The sequence below is a fragment of the Nesoenas mayeri genome (genome assembly GCF_963082525.1).
Source record: "Nesoenas mayeri genome assembly, chromosome: 3".
Classification (NCBI taxonomy): Eukaryota; Metazoa; Chordata; class Aves; order Columbiformes; family Columbidae; genus Nesoenas; species Nesoenas mayeri.
In genome coordinates this window covers 10,858,752-10,876,239 of record NC_137544.1, presented here as the reverse complement: position 1 = coordinate 10,876,239, position 17,488 = coordinate 10,858,752, and the positions used below count along the sequence as shown (strand labels likewise).

The 17,488-nt window shown below is 44.2% G+C and overlaps 1 protein-coding gene across 7 annotated transcripts in view; it reads right to left on the bottom strand.

Annotated features, from left to right (window-relative positions):
* Positions 1-9,773: 9,773 nt before the first annotated feature.
* Positions 9,774-17,488, bottom strand: part of PUM2 (pumilio RNA binding family member 2) — a 73,986-nt gene continuing 66,271 nt past the window's right edge. For 5 of the 7 annotated variants that reach the window (XM_080341958.1, XM_080341957.1, XM_080341961.1 and 2 more), the window contains 6 exons: positions 16,853-16,987; positions 16,460-16,597; positions 14,915-15,040; positions 13,850-13,971; positions 12,431-12,623; positions 9,774-11,736 (listed from right to left, as the gene is read on the bottom strand). In XM_080341958.1, the coding sequence (XP_080198084.1) occupies positions 11,605-11,736; positions 12,431-12,623; positions 13,850-13,971; positions 14,915-15,040; positions 16,460-16,597; positions 16,853-16,987 (846 nt within the window). In that variant the 3' untranslated portion in view covers positions 9,774-11,604. The remainder of the gene's footprint in view (positions 11,737-12,430; positions 12,624-13,849; positions 13,972-14,914; positions 15,041-16,459; positions 16,598-16,852; positions 16,988-17,488) is intronic. The other 2 variants (XM_080341959.1, XM_080341963.1) reach the window with 1 other exon arrangement.

The following is a 17,488-nucleotide window of genomic DNA, read 5'->3' as shown; positions in this document are numbered from 1 at the left end:
TGCACCCAAAACAAGTGATGGTGTCTGGTAAGGGCCTGAAGTACCACCACTGATGTTGCCTTCACTGTCCGGGTTTTTTCCATGGATGGTGCCTCAGAACGGTGAGCTGGCAACAAGAGGTGGCCTAAAACCCGAGGATGGAAGGGGAAGGATTGTTTGTCCTGAGGGATCCAAGAGGAGGTTTGGACAATGTGGCTGGTGGTCTGTTTGGAGACTGTGGAGACCAGGAAGGTTTGCGAAGTTTCATTCCCTGCTAACCTGGAGCTTTCTACTTCTTCCCCTTTAAAGTCCCCCTGGCCCACAGCTCACACCACATCCTCCTCTTTCCAGCTCCCCGCAGTAACAAAAGAGCAATCCGCCCATTCCTTAAATCAACAGTGAGTGTAAGTCAGCAGAGGAAGCAGCCCGGACATTCAACCTTGTGTTACCAAACCTTGTGTGCCAGTGCGCAACATTTGGCATCCAGTCCTTGTGCTCCCCTCTGGGGACCCCAGTCACCATGGTCCCCGGTTCCCAAGACCGTCACTCTTTGTTCAGCGTGGTGGCACCGAACACACTTCACTCTTCCCACCTCCTCCCACACCTTGGCAAACCCCTTGCAGTTGGTTTGGGATGCACTGATGTAGAAATAATTGATTTTGACCCTTTCAACCGCCGGCTGTGATTTATAGCAGGAGCACCTGAACCCACCCAGCGTGCTTGCACAGTGATATCTGATTTTGCTTGTTCTGTCCGGCCGCCTTTGCGGTGAGTCAGACACGTCTGAGCAACTCCATCTGCCTCCCGCTTTCACTCCCAGGAAGCGAGAGGCCAAAGGGGGCTCCCCAGCCCACCCCGAGGTGTGGGCTGTGAAGTTCACCTGAGGGGATGTCTGCTCTCATCTCCTTTCTCCTCTCATCTCTTCTTCTCCCTCATGTAGTGCTCTGATGGAAGGGATGACTTTTCTTATTTGGACAAGAATAAGCCTTCTTGCAAGAACTCTGAGGGTTTTTTTCATTAGACAATACCATGTTTAATGGTCCAAGCGTCAGTGTAGCTGCAGTGTTGGCTTTATAGATACCAACTGAATCAACTTGGCTGCCTTTCCCAATAATCTGGTGGCTTTTTTTCTTCTCCTCCATCCCTTTTCCTGGTGCCCTGCTAATGAGAACTTCTGGGTGGATGCTGAAAACTAGACATAAATGTGTCTATGCCACTAACCAAATATTTCTCAACCTTTGGCAAAAGCCCAGCTGGCAGTGGCATGCCACTTCTGTGATAGTTTTCATAAACAGCTGTAATAAAAACAGCTGCATTTCTTTGATGCTGCGTGTGAGGGCCTTGCAGGATCCTGCACGCTCGTTAGAGCCTCAGAACTGGATTTCGGGGGCTGGTGGATCAAAATCTGAAGAGGGGTTTCCCATTAGCGTCCATGGGGTTTGCCTGAAGTTACGTGGATGTTACCCACAAGAAAACACTGACTCGCTCTCTGTTAATGAGGCCATTTGCCATAATACTGGCTGGTGCTTTCACTGTTCAACCGTTTTGGCCCAGCGGTCTCAGGGCTTGTGGACCAGGCAGGTGTTTCTCAAAGCACTCACCTGAATAACCACTTTGTTTTTTTCCTTGCCCGGGGAGAGACTTTCCTGCGTTTCTGTGATTCACTTACCCATGTGGTTAACTCGGGACAACTCACTTGCAGTGACTAACGCTGGTTTGCGGTGCGTGATCCCTCAACCCCTGTGACTCTAAATAACCTGAGCACAGAATGGGGTTTGCCTTGGCACCAAAATGAGCGCGGGGAGAAGGGTGTCACTGTTCCTGGGTGTCACTGTTCCCCCAGCTGCTGCTGCTGGGGGCTTTGGAGAAAAGGGAAGAAGCACAGGGAGAACAGAGCCCCCCATTTCCACAGCACTCCCTGCTTGGTACCTGCTGACTTTCTCTCTGTCATGACAATAAAAATATGCATAGTTTTAATCCTGCAGCTGGCTCTGGCAGGGCCACAGAGACCCATTATTTGCCTGGGAGACGTGGGGACTCCTGGTTGAATGAGGTGTAATCTCTTATCAAAGGACTCCTGTATTTTATCTGTGTATTCCTTTACTGTCCTTCTTGGTGACGGAGGCTCCTGGGTGCTCTGATATCTCACATAAAAGTTTAATAAAACTTCTCCTTGTGGGATGTGGTGCCTGTTTCTCTCTGACTGTACCAAATATACAATGTACTCTTGAAGTTAGCTGTCAGCTTTTGCATAGACCGGTGCTGTGCTGCCGGTTAAAAAGTTCCAAATGAAGGAGCAAACTGAAGAGCTTTAACCAAAATATAGAAGTATTCAGTCCACGTGAAACACGTTAACTGTCTGCTTCCACACTGTCACTTTAAAGCAGCCAAATGATGGGTCAGGTGTTTTCTGCCACATGGAGAATCTGAGTAAGCATGTAGAGCTCCAGGAATTCTGCCAAAGCAGGTTTGATACTCCTATGTACGCAAAAAGAAGCTGTGGTCTTGGAAGAAGCAGATGCTGTAGCAGAGCAGTCGCAGGGTTAGGCTGCGTTGGAGGTTTTAGTTCAAGTTCAGTAACTGCTGGTTAGAACAGATATTTGCAACACTTTGAAAAATACCGGTTTGGCTTTTATTATTTTAATCAAGCTGATGTGATCTGAACCCCAGTCTCTGCGCGGGTCTCTGACAAATGCTGCTCTCAGGCTAACTTCAGGTTTTATCATTTATTCTTGCTACCAATCGTGACTATGCCATGAATCTGATATGATATAACATACAGGTTTTCTTCCTGATTAACCAGAAGGTTGCGTCTTGGTGTAATTATCATCCTTCATTTAGCATTTTGATGCCACTTACCCTATTCCCGCAGGTATTGGCTGTCTCAGGGCTCTGTGCAGTCACTCCAGTGCCGCATCCCCCCAGGCGGTACCCGCGTCTCTCAGCCCTTGCTGCTGTCATAGCGCTGATTCACCCCATGATTCCCCACCCATCCGGTCTCATCCTGCATCATGGATCTTCTCACGCATTCATTATGAGAACATCTTTGTCCAGGTCCTGGTATCACAGAGTCATAGAACAGTTTGGGTTGGAAGGGACCTTCAAAGCTGATCCAGTGCTACCCTTGCCATGACCAGGGACATCTTCAACCAGATCAGGTTGCTCAGAGCCCAGCCTGGGATGTCTCCAGGGATGGGGCATCCACCACCTCTCTGGGCAACCTGGGACAGTGTTTCACCACCCTCAGTGTAAAAAATTTCTTCTTTGTCCAGCCTGAACCTCCCCTCTTAGTTCAAAACCATCACCCCTTGTCCTGTCACAACAGGCCCTGCTAAAAAGTCTGTCCCCATCTTTGTTATAGGCCTCTTTTAAGTACTGAAAGGCCATAAGAAGGTCTCCTGTTGTCACCTCACCTTTGAGTGGGGTTGGTGTAACCCCTGCCCTGGGTAGGTTTGTTCTCCTGTGCCGCAGGGATGGAGCTGGTGCAAGGCTGGAGCAGAGACCAAGCTGTGCTTGAGCCGTCTGCCCATCAGCACATGTTGTGGGTGATTAACCACCGCCACGGGAATAACAACTGTCCGGGTGGGAGGCCGAGTGCCCGGCCAGAGGGAGGGGAGCAGTGGGCACAGGAGGGGACACAAATGGGTGAGGAACTGGAAGAATGGAGGGGAGCGAGGGCTGTAGCCCCGGCTGGGCTGTGGGGTGGGTTTCTGCAGTCCTGACCTAGCTGTCTATGGGGAAGGGAGCGCTGGGGCTTCACCTTGGGTTTAAGCTTTGTGTGTCATGTCTGGAGACACTCAGATCCACCTGGACACATTCCTGTGTAGCCTCATCGAGGTGTTCCTGCTCCGGTGGGGGGATTGGACCAGATGATCTTTTGAGGTTCCTTCCAATCCTTAACATCCTGTGACTCTGTGATTCACCCACCCTGTCCTGGTGTCTTGGGTGCTCAAGGGTCTTTCAAATGGCACCAGACATGTAGGTGGGCAACAGCGTCTGTTCCCAGTCTGTGTGTCTGCATGGAAGTGTGTACACCTAGACAGAAGTGGTTCAGAACTGGGATGGTGTCTCCCCCATTGCCTTGCTGCTGGAATGTGTCTGTGTGACATTGTCCCTGCTGGAAGGGGACAGCGGGAGCCGTGCAGCACTGCACGGAGGTGTGGGGTGGGTGACCTTTAATGCCCTGATCAGATCTCTGGGCTCTGGGTTCCTCACTATGGAGGGGCTGGCACAGGGGGTAGGGCTGGATGAAAGCCCCATTCCCAGCAGGAAGTGAGAGCTCCTATGACTCCCAAACTGGGGTGAATAATCAAACCTTTGGTTTTCACAAGGCACATGACATTCTGAGGAAAGTCCAGACATCATGTGAACTTTGGAGTACTTAAGATAGTCAGTTTTCAAACAAAAAGGCCTTTTAAGAGCCAAATGGCCCAGCTGAATCTGGTAAGTGTATGGCCTGGAGCTCTGACAGGGGGAACTCTGCTCCATTTCATCCCATCCCTTCATGCCCTGGGTTGGCATTGACTCTGTGGCTTGCATTGAGTTTATCCATCCTCAGCTCTTCAACCCAGCTTCAGCCCTCTGTAATCCCCGCTTCACAAGCCATCACTCTGACTGTTCTACCAGCCTCTGGAAGGCACTTTATACACAACGGTGTTGAGCAGGGGACAGCGCTGAGCCAGACCTACCAGACCTGAGCCTAACAGAGAAGCAGTCGGGCTGAATCCTTCCCCAGGATCCTGTCTTGTACGAGCAGATGGTCTCATGAAACCTCTCCTCTCGGGCTGACCCTGGCTGGGGGAGGATTGCAAATGCTTTCTGCTGCTGAATTTCAGCTCTTAGAGAAAGAGAGATAAGGACTATAAAGGGGAGGAAAGAGAGTTCTTCATTCCCACCAGAGTACCTTTAACTTCTGGTTCTCCTGAGGGAGACAAGGAATAATGTGCCTGTATTTGCACTCATGGGAGAATATAGCTGTGAATGTGCTTTTCATCACCATCTCCCATGCTGGTGCTTCCTGCCACCACTTTCCTGTGCGTTGCCCTTGCCATGACACTTCTTGCAACTTCCATTGGCTCTCTGTAAGCAGTTGTATAATACATCTTTGGGGATCTCACTTTATTTTGGGACCTACTTCAAGTGACATCTGAACTGTCTCTGCTTCCATAACGTTGTGCAAAGCCTTTTGAACAGGAGTGGACGGTCCACAGCAAACTTGCCCTAGAAGGAGAGGGACATCAGCAGGCTCAGCCAATTCCTCACCTGTCCCCACGGGTGACATCCCTCTGCAGTGGGCACCGTGGCAGCTCCGTGCTGCTGCGGATTCGATCTGTAATGGGCAACTGAAGCGTTTGAGAGAACGCAGCGTGTGAGCTGCCCTGTGACCAGCCGCCAAGCCGGCTGCGTTCCGCAAACAGTCGCCACCACCGAGCCCTGTTGTGCCGAGGAAGGGCTGTTGTCTCCCTCCCTGCCCCTCCTTAGGCTTGGCTGGGGAAAGATCCAGCAGCTAAGCCAGGCTTGGCTGGGCTGCGGTGCTGTGCGGCTGCCAGGAAATCTGAGCCCTCCAGGCAGATCTTAAGCTCAACTGAAGCTCATTAGGGCTGCTCAGCTCAGCTTAGGAAGGGGTTTCTCTCTGTCCTATGGTCTAGAACATCAGCTGTGTTGCCTGCAACGTGCCCCTGACTCTGGTTTGTTGATCACAGAATCACAGAATGTCAGGGATTGGAAGGGACCTCAAAAGCTCATCCAGTCCAATCCCCCTGCCGGAGCAGGAACACCCAGATGAGGTTACACAGGAAGGTGTCCAGGTGGGTTTTGAATGTCTCCAGAGTAGGAGACTCCACAACCCCCCTGGGCAGCCTGTTCAGTGTCTGTCACCCTCACTGAGAAGAAATTTCTTCTCAAATTTAAGTGGAACCTCTTGTGTTCCAGTTTGTACCCGTTGCCCCTTGTCCTATCATTGGTTGTCACTGAGAAGAGCCTGGCTCCATCCTCATGACACTCACCCTTTATATATTTGTAAACATTAATGAGGTCACCCCTCAGTCTCCTCCAAGCTGAAGAGCCCCAGCTCCCTCAGCCTTTCCTCATAAGGGAGATGCTCCACTCCCTTCATCATCTTTGTTGCCCTACGCTGGACCCTCTCCAGCAGTTCCCTGTCCTGCTGGAACTGAGGGGCCAGAACTGGACACAATATTCCAGGTGTGATCTCAAAGGTGTAAACACTTTAGGGGTGGGCAGGTGCTGTCCAAGCAGAGGAGGAAGAAGCTGAAGGCCTCGTGCCCAAAGTGCTAATGCTGGTGAGAAGGTGAACATATTATTCCTATGTTCGCTCTTACTAATGAAACAAAGGGGGTCTTTAGGTCTTCCTACATTTCAGCTGCTGTATAAAAAGCCTCTGGGGCATTTCCAGTTTGCTAACGATGGGGGAACACCGCTCCCAAGATGTATTTTGCATGCAGTGAGTCTGGGAGAATCCAGGTAGAGACAAGGATCTGGAGAGCAGAACCTCCCCACTCCCACCTGCGTGCTTGAGGATCATGCTCCATCTTGTGCTGTTTGTGATGCAACCGACAGCTCAGGCTGTGCTAAAAGCCCAGCCCAAATCCAGGAGTAGAAAGTGAACCCGCCCAGCTCCTCGTGGTTGGGACATACTCCTGTGAAGTGAGGGAGGTGGGTTCAGAACCCTGAGGCTGATGAACTAATTCAAGCATCTCATTTGCTGGGCAAGTTCCTTAACCACAGAGCATGCAAAAGCAGCAGGTCCATCCAAAGGGCTGGTGGAGGGAGCGCTCCTGCCCCACCTTGCTGAGGAACACTAGCAGTTCTGCTCCACCCGCCAGCTTGGTGCTCCCTCCTGGCTCTCTGCCCCCGATGCAGGCGGGAAGCTGCCTGGTAGCCTCTGTGTTCCAGATCTAAATATGTAACATCAGGGTTTGCTTCGCTTTCTTGGATGAAGCAGTTGCCTCCTTTTGTTAGCAGGGGGACTGAGCTGGCGGGGAAAAGCCGTGTTGGCTCTAGAATGCTGTCAGCGCTTGATGGACGTCCTTCTGTCCTTCCTGCGAGGGAGGAGGGACCATGTGACTGGTCTTTCCGTAAGAACAGTGCTGGTTTCCAACCCCTTTGGATGATGGGGGAGGCCTGGGCTGCTCTGCAACACAGGGTGCTGACACCCCAGGCTCATTCTGCAGCACTGAACAGTCTCTTCCTGGGTGGCAGGATCTACATTGACCAAATTCTGCCAAACTTCCCTGGCCCGACTCTGCACACCAGCCTGGAGGCAGAGCCCTGAGAGGGACACGCTGTCCCTGGCAGAATCACAGTGTCCTGAGCTGGAAGGACCCACAAGGATCACCGAGTCCAGCTCCTGTCCCTGCACGGGACAACCCCACAGTTCACACCATGTGTCTGAGGACATTGTCCAGTCTCTTCTTGAACACTGTCAGGCTTGGGGCCGTGACACCTCCCTGGGGAGCCTGTTCCAGTGTCCAGCACCTCTGGGTGAAGAACCTTTTCCTCATGTCCAACATAAGCCTCCCCTGCAAGAAAAAAAAAAGCGGAAAACCCGTATTTCCTCATCCCAAACCAAGAGGTGCTCAAATCACCATCTTTGGGCACAGGTGAGTGCCTGTGAGCGTCTGACATTTTTCCCCACACAGAGAATACTTCAAATTGAAACTCTTGAGGCAGAGCAAAGTGTTGCCTGCAGCACATGGTCATCGAAACATCAGCTTTGCCCACAGACCAACAAGACCTTGAGGTCACTTTTAGTGCTACCAATAGCTTGGCGAGATGTGAACCTTTGTGCCCAACTGACAGACAACGCCCCTACCCTGAGGTGGGCTGGGGCAGCTGAGGTCAGGCACAGCACATGGTTTTCCTCTTTCCCTCCTCAAGCAGCAACACAAACCACATCATTGCTGAGCAAAGCTACAGAAGGATGTGCCACTCTTGGGACATCGAAAGACCAGCCACCGCTCTCTGTAAAATTCAGCATCCATGACCTGGCTGCAACCATTCTGCAGCAAATCGCTTCCACAGAGTTAATAGCATGGGGTTCTCTCCCCAGACTCATGACTTACGTGTAATCTGCAATTTTAATGACCAGTCACTAGATATTAAGACACTTTGCAATTTTTCTCTCAGCTTTACTTCCCTGGATGACACAGTGGGAGTTGCTGTCACCTGTTTAAACCCCATTACCATGCTGCTACACAGTGAGTCATGAGCATCTCCTCAAATGCCTGTTCCCAAGAGCAGAGAGAGGAAGAGTCACTAAATCGGTTTCTGAATCTCCATCAGGACTCTATGACATCTGGAAATTATGTCTGCAGAAACCTCCATCTTCCCCACACTCTGATGGAGAAGTACCAGCAGATCTATCAGTCAGTGATGGAGGCAACAGGATTGTGGTGGTTCTGTCCATAAGGGGCCACTCAGTTGAGGTATTTTAATACCAAAGGACAGATCCACTCCCCCTCAGCTAAAAATGGTTCTTTGAAAAGATCCTGCGCAGTAACAGAAACGAGTGTGGATCCAATGGTGCCACAGAGCCACCAACCCAACCACAACCCTCACGAATGCTGGAGAACTCAGCCTGGGCCCAGCGGTGATGAGGAAATGGTCATGAGGCTGCAGCCATAACTACACAGCGGTGGAAGCTTTTTCCTTAAGATAATGTGAAGGTTTAGCTGCTCAGAACTGGCCTCTGGCAACTTCAGTGATCTACACCGGAGTTCTTCAGTAATTGACTCATTCTCATCAGCTCACCAGGAATGACCACCTGTCCAAAGCTGAGCTCCGGGAAGCAGACAAGTTATGTGACTGAGAATATGAAGAATGGCTGGTTTCCTACAGGAAAAACACAAGACTAGATGTATTTCACACAGTGTTATTCACACTTCTTTGTTGTTGTTGTTGTTTTTACAGTATATACATGTGAACATTACATTATTCAATATGAGCCACCTGGATTCAAACCTGATCAAACTGGTCCATAAACAATCTATATCAAAAAGCGACACTTGAGCAAAAAGAAGTCTGGTGGTCTAGCTGAAAGAAAAAAGCCACACATTATGTTTTTCATGTTCCTGGACACAACTTGTGCAAAATGATTTCAGGAGAGCAAGTGGAAGATTATGTTCAAGGTACCGAAAGCACTAAGGGTGACAGTGACAGGACTGTTTGAACTCAGCCTTGGCACGAGTGCTACGGGGACAAAGCACCAGGACATCGGGACATGATCAGTTGCTGCCTGGACATCCCTAAAAGCCAAACGTGCTGTTTTACACGTTGAAGGCAACGTCTGCTCTGTGGGTTCTAACACACAGAACCACGGGCACCAAGAATTAACTCACCCACGGAAGCGGCTCCCGCGACAGGGCCGGCACCTCTCCAGGGGGTTTTGTTAACTGCCACGCAAAAAGCTACGCGGCAGCTTGAACCGTGCTTGTGGACAACAGCGAGGCCCACGCAGCACTGGTTCCGAAACTGCAACCAGGCCACAACAAACCTTCCCATTTGCCTATTAATGAGTTAACGCTACCGTCAAAAGTAGCGCCTCGGATGGATGCCTGAATAAGATTTATGTAAACCTGATACAAACGGTAATACGACAGAATTCCTTATACAAGTTTACACCGCTCCTATTTTCCTTCCTCATGATCAGACCCCTACCTAACAGCCTTTCTTTTGCTCCATGCTCGAGACACCGACTTCAAACTCTCTCGTCAATCAAAACTTTAGGTTAAGCCATCCAAACAAATGTTTTACACAAAATACTTACTTCAACAACATACAAAGCACTTTCTTTATCTTTCAGAAACTGAATATACATACAAAGTAAGCTTTTTCCAAAATATTTCCATAGGCAAAGGATTAAAAAGGATTTTAATTATACACATATGGTCACAATTCTGCCTTAAAAAGATCATTGGGAAATGTACATAAGGCCGCTTGTAAATGTACATCATCTTTATGTTACTGTTACAATGTCATATGTCCAGAGAAAAAAAATTGACAGTATCATACATATTTGCTTTACGCTGGGAGAAGGCTATTCAAAAATACAGTACTCTTCTGTACAAAAAAATCATGCCACATTTATTAAGATGGAGGAAGCATTGGTTTCAGTCCATTTCTTACTATGCTTATCATCCCAACTTAAAATTTGAACAGACTGATTTCCCAAAGTGTCCATATTGACAGAATCAACAGCTATGTTATAAACAAAACATAATGTTTCTCACAATAGATAAAAAGAAAGCCGGTTCATATTTCTGAAACCATATAAAGATAGAATTTAAAAAAAAAATCACTCTTGATTTGCTGAAATAAATTTACATTATACAACACTATATGCCAGGGGGAGAAAAGGGAATGGGGATATGAATATACACTAATGCAAATTTTTGTCCCAAAAAGGGGTAAAACAAATTACATTTACAGCATGAAGGTTTACAAATGTACATCTGTACAACCAAGGTAAGCATCACTACTAAATTAGCAAGGCTTGTAATAAACATCGAAACGAGAGATTTGTTTTCAAACTGTAAACTTACACCTATTAACTACACGTATACAATGCAGATATTTATAGGAAGCAAAAAAGCTATCTGAATATTTAATCAATCATGCTTAAATGTTGAGCTATCAAGTTTACTTTTCAGTGGCCCCTTTTCTCTTCATCAATACCTATTTTTGCATCTACAGTGAGAAAGCAAAATAAATGCTCAACACTTTCAAATCCTTACAATTCTATATGCAAAATAAAAAAATACAAATCTCTACTCCTCCTGCATGGTAAAACTGACTGTAAAGTTAATATAGGGTTCACTCCTTTTCCAACAGCGCGCTTCACTGAGCAGAAGCGCCATCATAATTTTAATCCCTCTACCTTGTACAACAATTAAATATATAAGTATATACAGCACTTTTATTTTTAATACATCACTAGAGAAAACCTCAGGGCACCATTTAAAACAAACGACAAACCTGTATCCACAGCAAGTCACGAAATCTGGTCTTTTTAAAGTTTCCATCGTTATTCCCTACTTGAACTTGCTGTGCCCTGTTTATTATTTGGATAGTATGTTGTGAACCACCAAAATACAACTTAACTTTTCGACATGTTAAATAATGTTTATGCAGCTGATCGATTTTAATCTGGTATAAAAGACTTCACACAAAAGGGAAAAATAAGGATTAATTCTATATACAACTCTATAAACCTGTTGTGCTGTGATGCTGGGTAGACCTACCAGATTGCAAGCCAGTGTATTAAAAGAATACTGTACTTTTTCCCTTTAAAAACTATTTCAGTGACTTTACAAGGTAAAAATTTACAAAATATGTGACAGCTATTTTGATACAATTACATCATATACAGGCATTCTGTGCTTTGCCAGCCGTCCAATCTGATAGGTCTCCAGATCAGGGCTGGAGATTATTTTTTTTCTTTTTTCTTTTTTTAATAATTCACTCCCCAAAAATATACACAAGAATAAAAATTTTACAAATGGATGAACAAAGTCAATAAATAGATTTAAAAAAATCAGAACATTTATAGTTAAGTTGTATGTTTTGATCATTCACAATTCAATTTCTTCTTCCGTTCCTTTTTGCCTCTCACAGCATCCCATTTGGTGGTCCGCCAATCGGCCCCAGATCAGCGCTGTTCTTCAGGTAATACTTCTCCAGCTTGGCCAGAATGTGTTTGCCATAGGTGTATTTACGCAGAGTTGTGATGTGGGGTCGAATCTGTAAGAAGAAACCCGTTATTTTTTCTGCCCCCTCCCCCCTTCGAAAATTCTAAGCAGAGGAAACTACGCTTTAAAAATACTATGCAAAAAAAGAGTCAGAATACTGTATTTCAAAAGTTTCTGGAGAGATGTAGAAGTGGTGATTTTGACTCCAAACAAGTGGAAAAGGGGGGTACAGCCCTTCTGCAGGAGTGCCCTGGCGGTGACTGGGGGAAGCAGAGCTCCAGCAGGAACATACTGGGCTCTGCACTAACACTCGTGGGCAATTCTGACCAAGTCTGAATATTCTTAAATAGAAAATGTGCCCGTACGTTAGGGAGTGTGGGAATCTCTCCTGGGGTACCTGCAGAATGGATTTATAGCACCAACTAAAAAGACAAACCTGTATTTCTTCTGTTATATTAATAAAGATACTACGTTTTTATAGTAGGAGTATTTTCACAGAGAAGTTGGCACAAAGAGAGGATATGGAATCCAACTTCTGTAACTTTTCTGTAGATTTACATTTTTAACTCCGTGCTTTGAGACCTGAATATATTCTGCTTTATAAAGCTCCACTGAATTTGATGTTTATACAAGAAAGCTCTAGATTCCAGAACCAGCGAGTTTTACATCTAGAGAGCAAGTTATTCCAGCAAAAAAGTTAGTATGGATAATAGTTTCTGAACCAATAAAACAATATACAAATGTACCTTGTGCATTATTATCTTCCGCTGAGCAGGTTCAGCCATATCAATCATCTTCTGAACAACGTAGTTGGCGTACTGGTCCTTCATCATGGTGTATAAGGCACTGTGAGGACCATCGTTCTGGCAGCAGACCTCATCGATCAGCAGAGCTCTTTCGGCACGAGAAGCGTGAGTCACACATTTTTCTACCACGTTGCTGAAAAATAAGACAAATATATTCTGTGACTTTGGGGGTAACATTAATAGCAATCTGAAATTTATCTGAACAGTTCAAGTGTCTTAATGTCACTAAAGAGCACACTGTAAATGCATCAAGTCCCCATTTCAAAATCTTTAGTCTGTAATGACTGAGGAAGTTAAAGGATTTTACACTCCTTATGTAAAAAAAAGTAATTTTCTGATACTTCTTATCTTGTAGAAGAGATTTTCCACTGGACCTACAGTAGGTATACCGGATCTCGGGTTGCAGATGTTTTATAGTACATCTATTTTGGCTGTGGGCCCTTTTAAGACAAAACAGAGAAAGCCAGACACAAGGCTGCCTGCTTTTTCAGGAACACATCTAGACCAGAGATTCTGTCAAATATTTCTGTTCGTAGAGGAAGTCTCTGACCTTCCAGATACCTCAGAAGCTGGAAAGGCCATCAGTGCTTATAAGACAACAAAGTGATTCTGGTCTTAAGTTTGTGCTTCAAAAATCAAGCAAGTTCCAAGGAGAGGATTATGAACAGCTCTATTTCAGCAAAGAAAAATAAATTCCAGATAGACCTGTTAGTTTCCATACAATTGCTTTTTAAAACAAATGCCCCCGTGATGTCACGATGCATTTCTACTTAATGTTGATGACAAGGTTAGTCTCACTAAATCATCCGGGATGAATGCTGAGGTCTGTTTTCCTTAGCAAAAGGCACATAATCTATATTTCAGCAAAAAGCACTGAGGGATGAGTTTTAGGCTCTAATTTCAGAGTAGCTCAGGACTCCTATAATAGTCTTTGAGAGCTCCTAATGCATGAAATCCTTGTTAGGCTGAACCACCACTGCTTAAGCCTTTTTATCCACGTACATGGCTTGGCTGGACTGACAGACAGTCTCAAGTCAGTGTCAGCAAGTACATTCCAGGAGAGCTGCTCACCTGGCCCAGGGATCCTCACACACACCTGGAACCCATTCCCTGAACAAAAACCATCCCATAAACCTGGGGAATCGTCTTTGTTTTGCTACAGAACAGCATTTCCCCTTTCTCTCCTCCAAATCTAGTATAAAAATACCAATAGGGTTTATAAAAATACGGAGTTTCAGGAAGTAAGTTATACAACAGAAAAAAACCCCTACGATGTCCTTTTTATAACACAATAAATAAATCCAATACTACAACTTTAAAAGGTTAGTGAACCTTTAATATACGAAGGCTGTGCAATACCTGGCAAACTTGTGCTGACTCAGAGCTAGAACTTTTCCTCTTATTTCTGAAACGATTTTGCTCTTGTCTTCAGGACGCCCGTGCTCCAGTACATGCTGAATAACGTAATTTCCATATTGATCCTGAAAAAAATGTTTACTTCAATTTTCTTTTGTGTTCTTATCAAGCAATCTGTACGGCTTCTGCGTATTTGTATAAACTTTCAAATTGCTGTTTGCACAGATACAAAAATACAATGTCAACATTATAGAAACAAAGCGATGCAAAAAATATTGCATCAAGAATTACTTAATGGACGACAAAATTTACATGCAAAATGTAAATAACCTGTAAAACCAGCATTTTGCTACAATATATTTTTTATCCTCTTAAAGAAAGTCGTCCTCAAAATTAAGATCATCATCTTTAACAGCCACAGTATCTTCATGAACACTGGTTCACCAAGACAGTTACGTTTTAACCGGACAAGAAACCACTGAGAAACAAACTCCACTGTGAATATGTAGCAAACGGCAATTCCTGCCTTCTCCTGTGTGGAAATTCCTACTGAACACCAAGTCCCTTCCAGTATTTTACACTGATTCAGTTTCAAAGCCATTTTTAGCACTTGTTTCGTTTGTCTGAGACCCAGACAAGAAATCACCTTGTATAATGTTTTGTGCCTTCTTTAGAAACAGATGACTTTTCTGTGTAAGAATATGCAACATGTATTTTTGACAATGTATTTGTGTTTAGACATTATCAGAATTTATCTGAAGGACACTCGAGTGAATAAACTGCAAAAAGGCAATCTTTGCAATAAAAATATACCAATTCTGTGCTCTTACAATGTATATTCAAAGCCACAGTGAGAAGGGTAAGAAAAGGCTTTTTACATCTTCATTGCCTCCCAACTTCCAAATTGATTTTAATTAAAACTACATAAGGAAAGAAAAAAAAAATCAACATCTACAAAACTAAAAAAGTGGCATTCAAAATACTTCTTAAACTAAGAAATGGGAACAAATTATGCCAACAACAATGAAGAGCTCTACAATGCATTAAAAAATGAACAGACACACTAACCTGCACTAGCTGTTCTGTGTGTTGATGCAGTTCTTCCAGGATTGGCAAAGTCTGCTCAGCGGTACAATGTTCCAGAATACGCTGAATTACTCTACAACCATATGGATGAGTTGAAAGTACAAATACCTTGAAACAGGATTGCAAACTGAAGTTAAACCAACCAAACTTTACATATGTAAGTAACATTACCAAGTTCGAAATGGAAGTGAATATTCCAGCTACTTCTATTAAAAACAAGGTTTTGCCTGCCAATATCAGAATTCCATCTCCAGTAGAAGTCAATTATTCTGACTTCTTTTCACTAATTTCACATTCCAGCATATACAACAGGCTCCTTGATACAAAGTTTGTAAATAAGTATGTAAAACACAGTCAAAACCTTGCTTATTCCTTTTGCTTGTTTCTCCAGCAGCCAGGTTTGTGTTTCAGGGATTAATTCAGAAGATTTAAGAGTTGATGTTGGTCAAAACTGCACACAGAATCCTGTGTGATTAGACACAGATCCAAACGATGCAGGCAGGTGGAAGAGATACCCCCTGTTACATGACATAACTATAGCAAGGTACTTTTCATTTGCCACTACAGATTAGCTAAGATCTGTATATACACAACTACTTGGAGCTGAGGATGAATGTCTAGTAAACAGAGTCACATTTCAGTCAAGGGCTCTGTTTACAGTTTAGAAACCGCATCTCATCTACTCCATACACACTTTTTGACATAAAAAGACCTGATCCTAGAAACCCTGGTATGCCGTTTACTACAATGTACAACAATAATTCAGGTATTGCTGTTGTGTAAAATGTGAGAGAAGGATATTGTACATTTTGTTAAGAAATACTTTTGGCCATCCATTAAAGTAAAATGTAGTCACACAGCCAAGTTAGTAAGATTTTTACAATGCTTCTCAAGACTATAAAAGTACACATTTGTCTCAGAGTATTAAAATCTTATTTAGCCTGCAGCACAATATCAATCTTATATTAATAACTTTTTTGGAAACAAAACAAAAACTCCAACCTTAAATAAGCGAACACCACCCCCATTCACTTAACACTACCCCATATGTAGGGACCGGATTAACATATTTCTTCAAAGTAATTCCTTAATGATAGACATCAACTGCGAAACACCAAAAGACAGACTTGCACCATAAGCAACAAGAGAAAACAAAAATGTCAATGAAAAAGATGTGCTAGAGAGCAAATACTTTATTATTACATCAAAAATGCTGATGTTGCAGGAAATCTGAAATGGCATATCACAAAACCCAATCGGGAAACCTGGCCTTAAGCCAAATACCTCTACTGGTATTGATAATATGTCCAAACAGGTCTTTGTAGAACCTCATCTCCAACAGATTCATCTTTTTACACCATGTTAACTGAGTCTTTAACAGCTTTTCCATGTTATTATCCCTTTTTTATCCTAGCTAAAAAAAGCTGTCTGCAAAGTATCAAACACTATCTTCTACACGCAAATGATGGAAAAAGATCTGCAAATCAAAGCAACCCTACGGAAAAGGAAGCGAACTGTTGACACTACCTGTCCTTTGAATGCGTCAATGATGAACTGGAGAGACTGGGGCTGAACACACTCAATGCATTTTTGGACAACGTGGTTTCCATTTTGATCTTTCACACATTTCAGAACATGACCATCCAGCTCTTTCACCATTTCATTCTGGAAAAAAGAAACGATTATTCTTGTCTTTACAATGATTTTTTTTTCCTCCCCTCAAAGGAATATTCCATTTCATCCTAACTGACCCATCTTCATATGTGTGTGGTTTACTTGTGTATCTCAGCATTCTAATTTAAACAACTATTTTAGTCCCTAGGGCATTTCATAATGAAGGGAAAGATCAACATTTTAAGGAAGTAAAACGACATATGAAATAAAAAGAAATAATATTTAAAAAGTATTGCTCTAACTTACAATTACCTGCTGGTCAGGTGAGATTGACTCAAGTGCTTTCTGAATAACACGACAACCATACATCTGCAGGGCTAACGGCAGAACGTGACCACGTATGCGTGTGGCCAGGGCTAACTTTTGATCCAGGCTTCCAAACTGAAAGAAAATAAATGTGCTGTTAACAAATGAAGACGTATCGCAGCATGCTGGGATTCACATGTCAGAGTAAGCACTTTCACAATGTTCTACAGGTTTACTGCATGCCTTGAATTATTTTTCCCTTTGTATTTTCGGTGTGTGTATTTACCAGAAACTTTTATTTTCTAAATGCAACATTTTGTAATATTCCACATTCCACTCACATACCTGCTATCAAATGCATGACCTTGAAACACAACCTCAGAAATCAAAAGATTTTATACTTGTCTGTAGGAATATGCAAGTGCAACAACTCACTTACTCAGAAAAATTACACCAGGCACATTAATTACAGATTACTGTAACATATTAATTCAAATCAGATTTTCTCTGATGTCTCAAATTTGTACTGGTCAGTGTATTTTACATCTTGCACACAGTAAGCAAGTTGTAAGAGGAGGAGGGAGATCTCAACCCCTGAAGTAGCTTCTTGGTAACTGCACGTGGCTTGAAGGATCA